Source organism: Falco biarmicus, chromosome 6 (assembly GCF_023638135.1).
Source record: "Falco biarmicus isolate bFalBia1 chromosome 6, bFalBia1.pri, whole genome shotgun sequence".
NCBI lineage: Eukaryota > Metazoa > Chordata > Aves > Falconiformes > Falconidae > Falco > Falco biarmicus.
The window spans coordinates 72,103,707-72,116,827 of NC_079293.1; the positions used below are offsets into that span (position 1 = coordinate 72,103,707).

Genomic DNA, 13,121 nt, shown 5'->3' on the forward strand with positions numbered 1-13,121 from the left:
AAGGGCTCTTTCAGCCCAGGACATGCTAAACACGTTGCTTTGTCCCATTAGGCTGCAATTTTCTTCAATAACCTTCTGGCTTCGGGTGCTTTGATCACAGATCACACTGGTGACCACGCTTCTCACAATCAGATGCTGCCTGGACCCACTTCAGTCACAAGTAAGGGGCACCCAAATCTGCCCCCATCCATTTCCCTTCCCCCCAGGTTTCCTCCACATAGCTCTGAGCTTTGGGACTTGAATGCAGGGCAATTCCTGGCACCCCAACATTACTGAGAACTTATCTGTAATACAGAGATATAGCACTGCTTCAAGATCTGAAGGAACTGGATACTCCCCATCAAAAGACACCTTTTCCCCCCACCAGGAAATGAGACTCACAGTTCTGCTGTTTCTTTTGACATCAGCAGTTATCCGGGCTTGCATTTCTTGCCAACCCCACGTACCCACCTGCCTCTTCTCCTGGCTAGCACATCCCGCATCTCAGCAGCTGAGGCTCACACAGACCATCACCTCTGCTGCCCAAGTTCTCGCTGCCCTTTTCCACAATGGATCTTCAGATCTGTTGCTGTCTGATGAAGCCCAGGTAAGTTTTTCTACCATTACTGCACTAAACCATCCATATGGATGAATATTACAGACTCCCAACGTTAACTTAAACACCCAGGCTAGAGATGGACTTAGCACCAAGCACTTTGGTAGGATGAATGCCTGGAGAATGCCGAGTGTCAAGCCTCCTATGAGAGATCCCAGGAGGCTTGGGCTCTTTTTAAAAAATGGGATTTAGAAAAATGGGAAGAAAGCCTATTACCAGGCCAACACGCTCGTTTGGAAAGGACCCCAGCAGAAGCTGGCTGTGTTCCAGCCGTTCCCTGCCATTTGGCCACAAGCACAGTGTTACCATCCAACATCCCAAAGCAGACCCAAGACAATCTCCTCCTCATGAACCAAGCGGTACCAAACATCCCCCATAGCAAATAAACCCCTACGTGAGCCTCGAAGGCAACACGCAGCAACCGGTGTGTGTCAGAGTCCCCCAAAAAGCCAGTGGGTCTGCAACACAATAAAGGTGCAGATGAGAGCAGAGTAAAATAATGGCCATTAACTTCCATCTACAGAAACATATTTTTCTTTCACAAATAACACCCATTAGCAATCCAAGAAGAACAATCCCCACTCTTCTGTTCTGAAGAAGTACACAGTTTTTCAGCAGACACAATGCAAAGATTTTGCAGAATTCAGGCATTCAACAGGACTAATGTGAAAGATTATTTTGCAATTATCCAAGCAATTTTCTCTCCTCATTGTCCATGGACCATAAGGGTTTTTAAATGTGAGCAGAAGGATTTATTCACCACAATAATAATAAAACGAAATATTAAATCAATGAATCTCTTTGCATGAAGCATAAAGCTCACGCTGCTATTAAGCTTAGTAGCGTCCTGTCACATAAACCACAAGCAGTTTGCCTACTTAAGTACCATCTCCCTCTTTTATTTTTCCCTTCCCTAATTTGTAAGGCATTATCTTTCCATTTGTCCTACAAACGCAACTGGATTCGGTGTTGCTTCTTGTTAGTGGCTCTACACCCGTGCTCTCTTTATGAGGTCATGTGGAGATTTATATTTAATATTGACTGTTAACAAAGGCCAGAGCAGAAAGTTATGCTGGGATGACAGAGAAGTCCTAAAATACATAGATAAGTAATAATTTAGGGAGAATTAACTCCTTACAAGCGACACTGCCAATATGCAAGTGAGTAGCTAGAGTAGCTAGCTAGGCATTAAAAAGAATGTTGGTCTTTGAAGGTGTTGCTTCTTCAGTTTCACTGGGGGGGGGGTGGGGTGCGGCGGGGGGAATAAATAAAAAAAAAATTCAACCCAAACATAAGCAAAAGTCAATTACAACCTTTGGAGCATGGACACTCATATGGTCACATTGCCCTTGGCTTGTATTCACTTCTCTGCCATCCCGGGTAATAGCAAGTGATAACTAACTTTTGAGGCCCTTACAGTAGGCAAGCTTCAGTGAGTCCTTCTTCTGTTTTTATAAAAGATTTATCTGGTAAAGTGCAGGAACAGTCACAAAGGTATTTATAAGGCGCCAACTGTCCTCACCGCATGACAATTAAAAAGCCTAAGCAAAGATTTTCAATAAGCAAGATTCTCTAGCTTTAAGCCTCAAGATTCATATTAGGGTCCATAAAAGCAATTACCATTTCATGAGTGCTGGACACCTGGCACCTCTAAAGATCCTGTATTTTTACAATTTAGACTCTCCCACATAACAGCTCTTGTATTGCATAACCTGAAGGTCACTGAACAACTTCTCTCATGACAGCAATTCATCTTGCCTAAGTTCACACGTTCACAGATCACATCCACCTCTGAACATCGGCCTCCCTCCGAAGCTGGTGGAGAGAACCAGGTGTTTCTAGAGCAGGAGCCGGGGCATTCTCATGCCAACACCTAAAAATGGGTCAGATGAGTCATACCTGTAATCTCCCTGTTTTTCTCAGCTGATAAAGCATTCAGACAATGTACAGACAGCTACAACCGTAGGAGATGAATGCTGTCCCAGATGACTTCAGCTAAGCTGACACACTACAGAAGAGCTGAAGCCAACTTTAACGCACAAACCCCACCAGGAAGCAAGACCATAGTAGCTACATCTTTCTTACCATGATTGGGACGCCAATGTCTGGCCACAAGAGATCCTCAGAGGGAAGCTTGGGAGAGTTCCACACTACCACAACTTTATTTAAGTACGGGAGACCATTGAGCCTTTCTAGGGAGTTCATCAACACTTCCTCCCGCTCGTAAGTCAACATCACTACTGTGAACTGCTCCCGGGGGACGTTGCCACCCAAAGCAGCCTGGAACTCCTTCCCAGAGCCACCTGCTCCTCCACCAATTGGTCGAAATCCAGTCCCAGACCCCAAAAACTTTGCTTCTGATGGTAAAACAGGGTCAAAGGGAGTGTAGGGGAAGAGGTGGAAAGGCCCCGGAGCAGTATTCCAATTCCTGTAGATGTCCATTGCAGTGAGGGTGAAATTGCGGAGATATTTGGGAGATGCATAGGGTGGTTCCGTTTCCACAGGCCCCAAGTCCAGGTCACCGTTGTCTGCCATATTGGGGTCTGTACCAGCAGCTTTGCCAGACCGGTGGGGAATCTCCACGGCAGTTTCTTCTCTGATAGGAGCAGCCGGGATTTGGATTCGAGTCCTTATGATAGCTAAGACTGTGCTGAACACGTTGTCAGAAGTGGAGAAGTAGGTCTCCCACAAGAAGCGGCCCTGCCTCCTCATGGCAAGGAGATCATTGTCAGAAATGCTTCTCAGAAGAAAGTGCACTTCTGTGATACGTGGCTTTGGTATAATTAAGGCTGCCTCGTTCCACCGGATCACATCATTATAGGGTAGTTGAACTTGCTCTCCAAGAACCACCGGGATGGCTCCAACTTCCAGAGCCTCAAACAGTCTCATGGCACACCCAGCAGAGATCACTAAGCGGGTGTCCCCCGGGGTGATTATCAGTGCAAAAGTAGATAGCTTCAGTAGCTCTAGTCTGTCATCCCTTTCTCCACACAGAGCCCACTCAGTGGGCAGACTTGCCTTAGGCTGGTTCTTACATGTGAACTCCACCAAAACAAAGTCCAACTTGCTGTCCTGAACAGCCTTCAAGGTGGTAATGATCCGATCATCATAGTCAGCTGGGGCATTGCCTTCTATTTCCTCTTCAAAAGAGCGAACCTCTTGCAAGCTAGATCTGAGAGACTCGATTTTCTCTCCCTGGAAACTAAACAGATATTTACGCTTGACTGGCACCTGGGGTGGGATTTCTAGGAAATTGGGTTCAGACATAGCGTGGACCAGGGGTGATACCACAATATCAAACCCCGGTCGATACTGCACCTCGTAAAAGGTGGACTGGGCAATCATGGCACGCCCTGTGCTGATGTTGTAAATGAAGTTCTGAGTTTCTGATTTCCTCGATAAATTGATGATGAGATGGTTATGTCCATCAGTCCTCCAATATGGCAAAGAGTGCAACTGTTGCTCTAGTTCAGTAGGTTTTGGCATTACAGGCTCTTGCATTTCCCCCACTAAAATTATATACACACACGCAATATTTGCATTTTCAGTAACATAAACATTAGTTCTAACAGTTGCCTCAAAGGCTTGTTTAATTAAAGGGTCTAAGGAACTACCAAAAGGGTAATCGTCACTGTTGTAGACATAGACTGGAAAGCCAGATGTCAATGGGCAGCGTGAGTAGTCAAAGCAGTTGTGTAGCCTGCAGTTTCGGCTGGATTTTGGCAGGGGGAAGGTCACATCATCTTTGTCTGGCAGCAGCCGGATGGGCAAGGAAAGCTTGGGCTGGTTCTGAGCCATCAGCTCTTTGTAGGAATGCTCTGTCTGGCTGATGACGTTCTTCAGCTGCAGCAGGTCCTGCTTGGCATTTTCAATGCTCTTTTTGCAGGCCTCTATCTTCAAGTTGAGCTTGGCGATTTCACTGTTGAGCTCCTGCCGCTTGGCCTCCAGCTGGAGCAGCTCCTCGCTAACTGACTCACGGATGCGGCACAGGTCTTGCACATGCTTTACCTCGCACAGCTCATTGCCAGTTCGAGGGCCAAAAATGCGCTTGCCAGCATCGTCTGCGTCATCGATGGTGGTTAGGTAGTAGTGGGCAATGAGGGGAAAGAAGACTAGGATAATGAAAAGGGTGAAACTAAGCCAGGTGAGCCGGATCCGACTGGACCATCTCAACATCCATGGCTGGCCTCCGTTCCCCACTCCCCCATTCCGCAACATCGTATATCCAGTCATGAGTTCAAAAGTCACTGCATGCCCAATCACGTTGGATCAGTAGCCATAACCAAAAGAGTTTTTATAGCGAGTCTCTCTCAAAAAAAAAAAGTTATTGTGCCTGCTTAGTGAGAAGCCAATAGAAGGGGAATTTCATCTTCTTGTCGTGCCGACAGCTTTTCTACAGTCGTTTTGCTGCATGCGCAACTTTTGATCCCATTAGACTCAATCACTGACCTTCTCACCCACCCCCAGCCCACCCCTGGTCTGCAGGCAACCTTTGCTGGAAGTGTCACAGCGTTGTCATGGTGATTCAAAGTCTCAACCAGCAGAAGAAAAACACAATGGGATCAAGCCAAACTCTACTGCTGCTCTCGACATCCTGCATTACCATCCAATGAATATGCAGAGGCACCAGCCATTGTGGAGAAGGAGCCAGAAGAGCCTCATACAAATGTCAGTCTCTCTCATCACTGCTGCATGGCTGATGCTCTGCCATTCCTACAAGAGAACAATCATATATTCAGACAAAGCAAACAAAATGACGACTCAGTGACCTAAGACATTGCTAGTTTTTAGAAGCAACTGTCCCCTCTGCAAAAGAGCATCCTTTGTATATCTAACACTCCAGGGTTAATAACAGTCAATCTGATGGGATTCATTAGATGCAGACACATGCTTTTCTTCTCTGGGCACTCTGGTTTTCATTAGAGTCGCACATTTCAGTGGCCAGATCAGAAAAATCACAGCCCCTGCATCTGGTTTCCTATTTCTGCCTCTGTCTTGCTGTGTAACCTCACAGAAGCTGATTAACGTCTGCAAGCCCCTGTCTCCTCATGTACGAAATGGAGATATTGATGTACACCTGCTCTCTTCACCCACCTTTTAATGGCATGTTGTGATCCTGGGACACAGCAGTGCTGTGAATTTGTACTGCATAACTGAGTGTAATCACTATTGTTCTGGTCTAGTGACTAGAGTCGATGAGGAATTTTTAGATGAAGTGTTTTGCTTTCATTTCCTGCTGGAAAATTTTAATTCATTGCAACAGAAAGTTTAAAGGGAACGTACTCGTGTTGGTTACGATTACCTCCGCTGGTTGGCAGCATACAAGAGAGAATTTCTTGTCAAAATTGGAGTAGTCTGCTCTGTTCATCAAAGCAGAGATGCCGAAGTTAGGATCTGTTGGGTACCACACCACCCAAGCACCATCAACTTGCTTAGATATGCCTTTTTGCTCGGAAAACTCTGCTAAGGCACTGAATGCCTGCTAGCATGGGCATAAAAAAATAATAAAAAAATCAAGGACGTGGCAAATTCAGCTCTGAGTCTTTGGTCTGTGCCAACAGATTTAAATCTAGGCCACATGAATATATTGCCACTAGAAACTCTCCCTTCCCTTTTATTAGCATCCTCTGAGGTATCTAAGTTTCTGGGATATTCTTTCATATACTGGACTTCCCAGATCACTGATGAATATAGTGCTAGGCTTAGCATCGACTCTTGCACAGCCTCAAGAGAAGCTTATTCATTTCCGCTTCAATTTTTAATTAGAGGAAAGTCATCTACACTGGTGACGGTCATTTTTCACTAAATCTATTTAATACTCCTCTCATCTACTCATGAAGAATTAGCAGAAAGAAGGCGAGGAAGCAAATCTCAGCTGATAACAAGAGATCTGGAAACAAGCCAAAGCAAAACCGAAGTTCACCTTAAAGGAACAAAGAGAAGTCAGGAATAATTTTCAGTGCAGTCCACAAGTGTGTGTCAGAAAAAATAAAGAGAAGACTTGACTTTAACCAGGAAAATTCATAATGAAAGGGGAAACAAGTGGAGTAATAAAGCACAATTCCTAGGCCTATTTTCCTACATGGCCATTTGTTGTCAGTAACTGAATGCCCCCTGATTAAATGGGAATCCCCCCCAACTCTACCCACAATGAAATTGTACAGCAGTATGGACACTTAAAATTCAGGCAGATTTTAAATTGGTAACATTGGCAAACAGCACTGGTGTACATCTCAGAAACATGAGAGAATAAAAGGGCTAAAAAGTCAGCAAAAGGCTAAATCAGCTTTCTTGGATCTTGGTGGCACAGCCACCGCGCGCAGATGGGGAAGGCTTCGGCTCTGCTGGCAGGACATTTTAATATTATTCTCTGTACACCAACTTGCATTTGCCCAGGCTGGGAGAGAGGCTGGTGATGAATGTAAATCCCCAGCGCTTCTGCATGGGGCTGTCAGTCAGGCACAGGGAGCCTTGGCAATAGCCGCGCACTTGTGTTGTGCCTCTGGGACCGCTACTACGCAACAGAAGGGTTTTAGCACGATCGGTGTACAAACCAGGTGACTGAAGGCAAAAATAATAACAGTATTTTAAAAAGATTTAAAAGTCTATTTTTCTTTTTTCCCCTTTTTTTAAGCTTTCCCCAAGATATGAAGCTCATGCTGTCACTGTTATGTGTGCATATCAGTTGGTCAGTCCCTGCTATTTCAGCCTGGTCTCATAGGGGCTGCAAAGATCCCAGAATTGCTATGAGTTTTCTACAAACAGCTGGCCAGATGAGAGCTGCCCTATTAATCCTTTTCCTGAGGGAAATGCCAAAGCACATGCTCACTTGAACATCAGCGAATCTAAAAAACTGCTTAACTTCAAGGCACACGTGGGAAAACAAGTTCTGCTGGGATTTTTTGTTTGGGGATGCCATGGAATAAGTGCAGTCAAACCTGCAAGGTGTTGAGACAACACAGAAACAAGGGATCATAAATGTGGCCAAGAAAGAATGAGGAGGCATATGGACAGGCTGCTTCAGGCTGGCCAGAGAAAACTGCAGCCCCAGAGGCCATAAAGGCAGTCCTGAAGATTACCAGCTAAGACTGCATCTAAACCTTGTTCCTTTGCAGCTGCTTTGCCCATTTATGAGCCCTGAACAGTAACGAAATGGCAAACTGGAGTCCCTAAAATGGCAACTGGGATCCTTGGAAAACTAAATCCATCACCCCACACATGATCCTCTGCAGCTGTTCTGCCACCTAATCCTTTCAGTGGCTACTCTGGTCCTTCCATTCAGTTGATGCAGAACAAACTTTAACCTCCTGACCTAAAAACATGGGCTGTGAATTAAAAAAACCTGTAAGCTCACAAACGTGAAGCTGACAAACTGACTCTGCTGCTATCTTGGAAAAGACGACATGGGCAAAAACCAGAGCAGGCCGGGGAGGGATTTAAAATGCAACACGCATGGCTTGGAATCAGAAGTATTGACTGTCAGTATGAAATATGTGCTGGTGATAAAGCAAGCACTTTAGACACTCTCTCAGACTCTTCTTCATTACTAAGACTTTATTCCTCATCAACTCAATAGAGCCTGAGGTTGTAACACATCGTTATTAGAGCTGTAAAAAAAAAAAAAAAAAAAAAAAAAGAGGCAAAGTAAAAACCCAATCCGTGGTTTTACCAAGAGAGACTTCAGTGTTGTATTTAAGAGCAATAAGCAACCCTGGGGAGAAAGGCTGCTGATTTCCATAGCTCCCAAAAAGAAGTTTGGGAGGAGGAGAAACAGGTTAGTGGCTGGGCTTTCCAGCCAACTCATCCCTATCATTCCCAAGCACTATGTAATTCTTTAAACTGATGGAGCCTCACACAGAGAACTCTTGTTGACATTGTAACACAACCTTGCTGACTGACAGACCTAATTACACACACACACAAAACAGAGGCAGGAAGAGCTCCCAGGAAATCAGAAGCTCAGTAATTACCAGAGCTTCTTCCCAAATGCCAATCTGACGGACTTCTTGGGCAGGACAGATTTGCAGGCTGCAGTTCCTTCTCCCACAGCACAGGGCTGTGAGACTAAACTGCTGTTTGAGCATGCTGTCACATCTTATTTCAAATCTCCGGCTATGCTCCCAGCTTTATGCAGCTCCACAAGTAGGCACTCTCTGTGCCAGTAAAGTTACAGGAACACCTGAGTCTCTCCCTCATTTTGCATTTCCAGTAGAAGAGCCAGGCTGGTCTGATCTGTGGATGCTGATGGAGTCACTACTCCACAAATGTTCAGTCACTGAAGTCTTCCGCAAATACCTGAGCACACCTATTCCTCCCTGCTTGCATCTCCTTTTGTTCACCTCTATAATAAATTAAGAGAAATATTGTTCCTTTCTCAGCATATTTGTGAACAGAGCCTGGAAACTTTAAACTTATACACCTCCAGAGCTTAGCATAGCAACAAATAACAATTAGGTAGAGTATGGTGGCACAGACTGCACTGAACCTTCTAGGAAGAAAATCCACAGGGGTCCTGCATCTGCTGAATTAGCTCCCAACTCTGTCTGTACGCACCCATACTTGTCCTGACTCTCTTTCCTCATCAAATTACGGGTCTGCAGTGTTAGCACTGCTATATTGCCTCCACAGACTTTCTGCTGTGCTGGTCCTCTCCACAGGGGGTGAAGCACCGTACGCACCTCTGTCACGCAGGGTCCCTCCTGATGAACGGTGAAGGATGTCAGGGAATGCGTGTTAGCGGCTCCTGTGCCTTATCTGTCCAGTCTCGAACACACAGTTTCTATTGCCAAGTCTCTTTCACCAGCACTAAAAATGAAATCAAAGAGAAAAAAAAAAAGAAAAACAAAACCCAACTTTTTTTTTAAAAGGAGAAGCAAAAAATTCTGCTATACAAAGAAAATACAGCATATTTCCCCCCCTTTAGAACAGGTGAAATGGAAAAGAAGCAAACATAAAACAGCCCTTCAGCAATGATAACATTCTACTTCCTAATGCTCTCAAAGGAAAGGATTACACCCCAAACCTCCAATCGCTTCGGGAACAGGAGCAGTTGAACAAGGAGAATCAATCTATTAGGTGTGTGCTTTAAGGTATGTTTGAGAGCAGATCTTTAAAAGGAGCAGACGGAAAATTCACTCTGAAATTCTTCACATGCTACAGCCTTAGGGATCATCATGAGGGATTTGTACCATCTCGAGAGCTCACAGGTACAGAGAAATTCTCCTAGGCTAAATCAACGCTGCTACACACACAACCAGTAAAAAGTCTTGTAATCTGTAAATTCAGGGGATAAACTGCATCCCTGGCTTTAGGAAGCTTTTATCTAAACCAAGGAACATTCATCACATTTGCAGCTCCATGTGAAGTCAAACCTGCTTCCAGCCGTGCCCCCCATCTGCAACTGGCCATGCACAAGGTTAAGGGGTTGCAGAAAAACACTCCAAGAGAGCCCCTCCATGTGCTTGCTCCAGCAAAGTCGGAAAACTACGTGTGCTGAAGAAGGCAGCAGCTGGCTGGTATTTGGGGAAATACCATGTACATTCACCCTGTTCTTCTACTTTTTCCCTGTGCTGCCTTTCTGTGCTCTATTGGAAACGGGTCCCAGACAACATGGATGCTGGCTTTGCACTATGTTTGCTACCTTCTCTCCAGTCAGGTGTTCTCCTGCCCTGACAGCATAGGACCACTGTTCCCAGTACAGCATCACTTCATCTTACAGTCTTCACAAATGCATCTCCTGCGATTCAGAAATCCTTGCAGGGAGGAGAAAGTGCAAATTGCCCCAACACCTCATTTGGATGGGGAATAGAGCTGGGGGAAAAAATGCAGCCAAATAAAAAAACCAGGACCTTACAAGAGCTTTTCTAACTTCCTCTCCTTTGCAGACCTTCCACCAGCCTTACCTGTGAGAGCAGAGAGCGATCAGAGAGGTATTTGGGGTAGTTTAGAAGTGGTACTTGAAAACAAATCCTTTGAGACCTGCTTTTCACCCCATGTTTGTAGGGGCTAAAGGGCGCTCACTCCCGCAACCACGGCATGTCTTACCAAGGGCACTCCAGCATGCAACACCTCAGGGCCCCAGCCCTTGACCCATGCTCTCACCCTGCAGCCGCTCAGTGCCAGGGTCTGCAAGCTCTCTGGGCACGAAACGGATAGGTAAGTCTGCCGCAGCTGCCAAGAGTCGTTATCAGTATGAACTCTTTGCTGCTGGTTGCAGAGCCCCAGCAGGCAAGTTCAAGATTAGACCTTTCTCAGACGCAGTTGCCCTTTCTTTCATGGCAAAAAAAACCCAGAAGCAGCAGCATCAGCTCATAAACCTCAACAGGTGGGACCCCAAGATGCACATCTCTGTACTTCTGCTGGTGCTTTTGAAAACTTATGACAGGTGAAGAGGGAATTGATATCCAAAAGAGATGTACAGTTAACCATCCCAGGTGTGGAGGTAAAATGGAGTGCTGCTCCCTCAAGGATGAAAGTTGAGTTGCCTCATCATCACAGAAAGAAAAGAAGGAAAATCAGGGTTAAGAATTGGGAGAAGTGCACTGGACATCCAGGCTAGGAGCAGGAAAAAAAGAGGACTGGAAGGGTTGGGAGTGGGGGTTCCTCCTGCCGACTACCTGCAAACCCAAATCTGTCTGCAGTGGCAGCAACCAGACCTTCCAGGGCTCCATCACTGGCAGAATGAAAAAGCATGTGGAGGTGAGGAGTGCCATCAAACCGCAGCTCAGACCACTACCTGCTTAGCCAAAGCTGGCCCTTGTGATAGCAGGCCACAAGATACTCAAAACTCAGCTGGACAATGCACAGGTTCAGAGACCTCCAGAGGTCCCTCTCAACTTAAATCATAGACTCACAGAATGGTTTGGGTGGGAAGGGACCTTAAAGACCATCCAGTTCCCACCCCCCCACCACAGGCAGGGCCCCCTCCCAGCAGCCCAGGCTGCTCCCAGCCCCGTCCAGCCTGGCCTTGAGCCCTGCCAGGGATGGGGCACCCACAACTGCAACCAAATGATTGTACGATTCTGTGTCTGGGCTCTCAGGTGGCAATAACTTAGAAATGTGAGCAGACACCTGGAGTCAGAGTGTCCTGGGTCTGCCCCCAGCTCTAACATTGCCTTTCTCCAGCACCCAGGGGAAAACATGCAACCTCCATGCCTCATTATCCCTCTTTACGTAGCAAAGGTGAACTCAAACTGCTTCAAGGCAGACAAGTGAAGAACCAACAGTCTGGCTTACAGCTTTTTGTTCCCTACTGGGGACACAGGGACAAGAGCATGCTCCAGGAAATGCTCAGTACTGTGGCAAGCAGAAGGTACAGAAATCTTTCCCCTAAGTGCTTCCAGGTACCTGCCTGCTTTGCCCTCTGTGAATGGCAGCTGCTGAAGGTCTGTCATGCTCCTCAGCTGAGGTTAACCAAGTGGTTCATGAACATGCATTTATTCTGATGAGATCCTAAAAGACAGTAAAACTGCAACCAGTTTTCAGAGAGCACGTAACGGAGGTATGGAGAAACACTTGCCCAAGGTGACCCTAGAAGTGGTGCCAGCTTAGGATTCATTCCACATCTAATTGTCCTGTCTGCAACATCATCCATCTTCCCAGCCTCCCTTTTCCAGCAGTGTCCTTCTCCAGTGCTTTTCTGTTTTCTGCATAATGCATTGCAAAATCTACTTTACATATAGAGCTTTTAGGTCTTAAGTTTCTTATTTAGGGTTGTTTTCTGGTAATAAACCAGCCACATTGTTTTATTTATTTTTCCAGGCTGCACACAAGCACTTCTCTGCACAAAGAAATACCCAGCTTATAAGCAAATCCTTTTACGTTCTGCGGTACCGAATGGCAGAGCACCCTAGATGCAGAGTTCACCCCCCTCCAGATTCTCAGAGGAAGGGACGGCTGGGCAGAGCTTTACAAGAAAGCTGGTAAATCCGTACAGGCACACCGTGGCTGATGCTGTACTGCTCACCACATTCCCATTTACAAAGTGCTAAAGATTTTTTGGGATGCGGGAAGCAAGCCTAGGAAGCAGGTACTTTGCTCCATCATGCGCAGTGGTACAAGCTGCTCAAGGAGCCGGTGTGTGGCTGATCTTTTGTTCACCGCTAAAAAGCAATAAATTAGGTGTGGGAGGAAGAGAAGGCTCTTCCGCTTTTACCTTGAAGCAATTAGTGAACAAGGACTGTCTTGAGGTAAAACCACAGTGAAGAGCCAGGCGCTTCACATTGTACGAGAGAAGCCTGCAGAGGTCAGCTCCAGCCAGGAGGAGAGGGCTGGCTTTCCAAATGTTGACTTTGTGAGACTGCTCGAGTCCTTTGTATTCTTTGTGGTTTTCAGCCCTAGATAGCTCAAACACATTATTTTCCCCAAGGCAAAAATACAAACCTTTCTTACCTCCCTAAAACACCATCTTCATCACTTCCTCATCAGCAAATAGTCACATGGCAGAATTCAGGCTCCTGCTCCCTGACAGATGCTTCAGGTCCTAATTAAGTGCAAATTTAAAGCTTCCTTGGTCCTGGACATGTTA

The 13,121-nt window shown here is 46.0% G+C and overlaps 1 protein-coding gene across 16 annotated transcripts in view; it reads right to left on the reverse strand.

Annotated features, from left to right (window-relative positions):
- EXTL3 (exostosin like glycosyltransferase 3) overlaps window positions 1-13,121 on the reverse strand; it is a 131,207-nt gene that overhangs the window by 29,355 nt on the left and 88,731 nt on the right. For 10 of the 16 annotated variants that reach the window (XM_056342849.1, XM_056342845.1, XM_056342844.1 and 7 more), the window contains 2 exons: window positions 9,274-9,400; window positions 2,681-5,308 (listed from right to left, as the gene is read on the reverse strand). In XM_056342849.1, the coding sequence (XP_056198824.1) occupies window positions 2,681-4,828 (2,148 nt within the window). In that variant the 5' untranslated portion in view covers window positions 4,829-5,308; window positions 9,274-9,400. Of the gene's footprint in view, window positions 1-2,680; window positions 5,309-5,878; window positions 5,956-9,273; window positions 9,401-11,941; window positions 13,110-13,121 lie in introns of those variants that run through there. The other 6 variants (XM_056342850.1, XM_056342851.1, XM_056342848.1 and 3 more) reach the window with 5 other exon arrangements.